Genomic DNA, 2,132 nt, shown 5'->3' with positions numbered 1-2,132 from the left:
CAGAGAGACGTGTAAGCAGAGGGCACCTGTGTGGTGACCAGCAGGTCACTCATGGGCAGACCGGCTCTCCTGACTCTGCATTAGGGCACAGGGAGCCCATTTGTTGCTCAGGGCTCACCAGTGGTCAGGCTGAGAGCAATGGGAAAGATGAGGATTTCTGCCCCTTCAGAGCAAGTGCCCTCACTCAGCAGCAAAAACCTGAGCTCACAAAAAAGATGAGTGGAGCTCCCTCAAAGAGAAGTAATTCTGAGGGGGTGTTGGGGGAACTAGCTTAGGATTGACTCAAGAAGTCAGCTGTAACTTGTCAATGTCTTCTCCTCTTTCAATGGTCAGCCATGCCCAGAGGCACCAAATGTCCAACAGCAGCTCCATCACCCAGTTCCTCCTCCTGGCATTTGCAGACACATGGGAGTTGCAGCTCTTGCACTTCAGGCTCTTCCTGGGCATCTACCTGGCTGCCCTCCTGGGCAACGGCCTCATCATCACCACCATTGCCTGTGACCACCGCCTCCACACCCCCATGTACTTCTTCCTCTTCAACCTCGCCCTCCTCGACCTGGGCTCCATCTCCACCACTGTACCCAAAGCCATGGCCAATTCTCTCTCGGACACCAGGGCCATCTCCTATGCTGGATGTGCTGCACAGGTTTTTCTCTTGCCTTTTCTGATGGTAGCAGAGTATTGTCTTCTCACCATTATGGCCTACGACCGCTACGTTGCCATCTGCAAATCCCTGCACTACAGGACCCTCCTGGGCAGCAGAGCTTGTGTCCACATGGCAGCAGCTGCCTGGGGCAGTGGGTTTCTCTATGCTCTCCTGCACACGGCCAATATATTTTCCCTACCCCCCTGCCAGGGCAATGCCCTGGACCAGTTCTTCTGTGAAATCCCCCAGATCCTCAAGCTCTCCTGCTCACACTCCTACCTCAGGGAAGTTGGGCTTCTTGTGGTCAGTGCCTGTTTAGGCTTTGGTTGTTTTGTGTTCATCGTGCTGTCCTACGTGCAGATCTTCAGGGCCGTTCTGAGGATCCCCTCTGAGCAGGGACGGCACAAAGCCTTTTCCACGTGCCTCCCTCACCTGGCCGTCGTCTCCCTGTTTCTCAGCACCGCCGTGTTTGCCTACCTGAAGCCCCCCTCCATCTCCTCCCCAGTTCTCGACCTGGTGGTGGCTGTGCTGTACTCAGTGTTGCCTCCAGCACTGAACCCCCTCATCTACAGCATGAGGAACCAGGAGCTCAAGGAGGCCATTAGGTATCTGATTTCATGGATTTTTTTCAAGAGGGAGAAATGTTCCACCTCTCTCCACAAATGACTCCCGCACTATTTGATTCCATCTGCTTTTTTGTGTGTTTTGTTATTGGCTTTGTGTTTTTAATGATTACATTTCTCATCATTGCTGTTGATATTGTCATTTATGGTTTTTATGCTCCTACACAAAGGTTTCACTTGTGTCACTACACCTGAGACATTTACGTCTTAGTTTCACCTGGTTCCCTTCTAAAAATGTATTTCACAGTGGCTCAGAGCTGGCCTCTTTCACAGAGTCTCCGTTAACAAAGCAAGATCTCCCTGGTGCAGTGCTTTAATGCTGGGGTCTTTCTCCAAACATGCCTGAGGAAATTCACCCCTGAAGGTCTTCTTCCTCCATGTGTCCAGGAATAAAAAGCTGACTGTCCGTTTGTAACATTTTAGAGATATTGGACTGGATTTAGGAGTCACCAGTCGGTGTCTGGTGAGAGGTAAGATCGTGGGTTTAACTGAGGGACGTACCCCAGCCCTTCACACAGATGACATAAAGGCCACCCATCCTGTGGGAGGGGAATCTGGAGCTGTCTGGAGAGGCTGGTGTTTCTCCAGGGACAGCATGTTCCTGGGGTTGTGCTGGGATGGCAGAGGTCAGAAGGATGGGGTCTGGGGCCTCAAGCAGAGGCCATGTGCAGACCTCCTCTGGGCACTCTCCCGTTCCTCCCCACCTGTCTACAGCAGGAATTCCCACAGAGGGACAGACACGTCCAGGTGTGGCCACACCACGGCTCACTGAAAGGGCATGAAAAGTCAAGCTGTCTGGGTAGCCCTCTCCTCCTAATCCATCCCTGTGTGCAGCTGGCCTCGTTCATGGTCAGCATGCGCCA

At 52.7% G+C, this 2,132-nt stretch overlaps 2 protein-coding genes across 2 annotated transcripts; both read left to right on the top strand.

Annotated features, from left to right (window-relative positions):
- Nucleotides 1-352: 352 nt before the first annotated feature.
- Nucleotides 353-652, top strand: LOC128903389 (olfactory receptor 14I1-like; the record flags this gene model as incomplete). Its single annotated transcript, XM_054187406.1, has 1 exon — nucleotides 353-652. A coding segment is annotated over exon 1 (300 nt), but the record flags the coding sequence as incomplete, so codon positions are not given.
- An 81-nt stretch (nucleotides 653-733) lies between these two features.
- On the top strand, nucleotides 734-1,186 carry LOC128903390 (olfactory receptor 14J1-like; the record flags this gene model as incomplete). Its single annotated transcript, XM_054187407.1, has 1 exon — nucleotides 734-1,186. A coding segment is annotated over one exon (453 nt), but the record flags the coding sequence as incomplete, so codon positions are not given.
- Nucleotides 1,187-2,132: the final 946 nt, after the last annotated feature.

The sequence above is a fragment of the Rissa tridactyla genome, unplaced genomic scaffold (assembly GCF_028500815.1).
Source record: "Rissa tridactyla isolate bRisTri1 unplaced genomic scaffold, bRisTri1.patW.cur.20221130 scaffold_29, whole genome shotgun sequence".
Lineage (NCBI taxonomy): Eukaryota > Metazoa > Chordata > Aves > Charadriiformes > Laridae > Rissa > Rissa tridactyla.
Note: the sequence above shows the minus strand (reverse complement) of the source record. Positions and strands in the feature narration are given on the sequence as shown.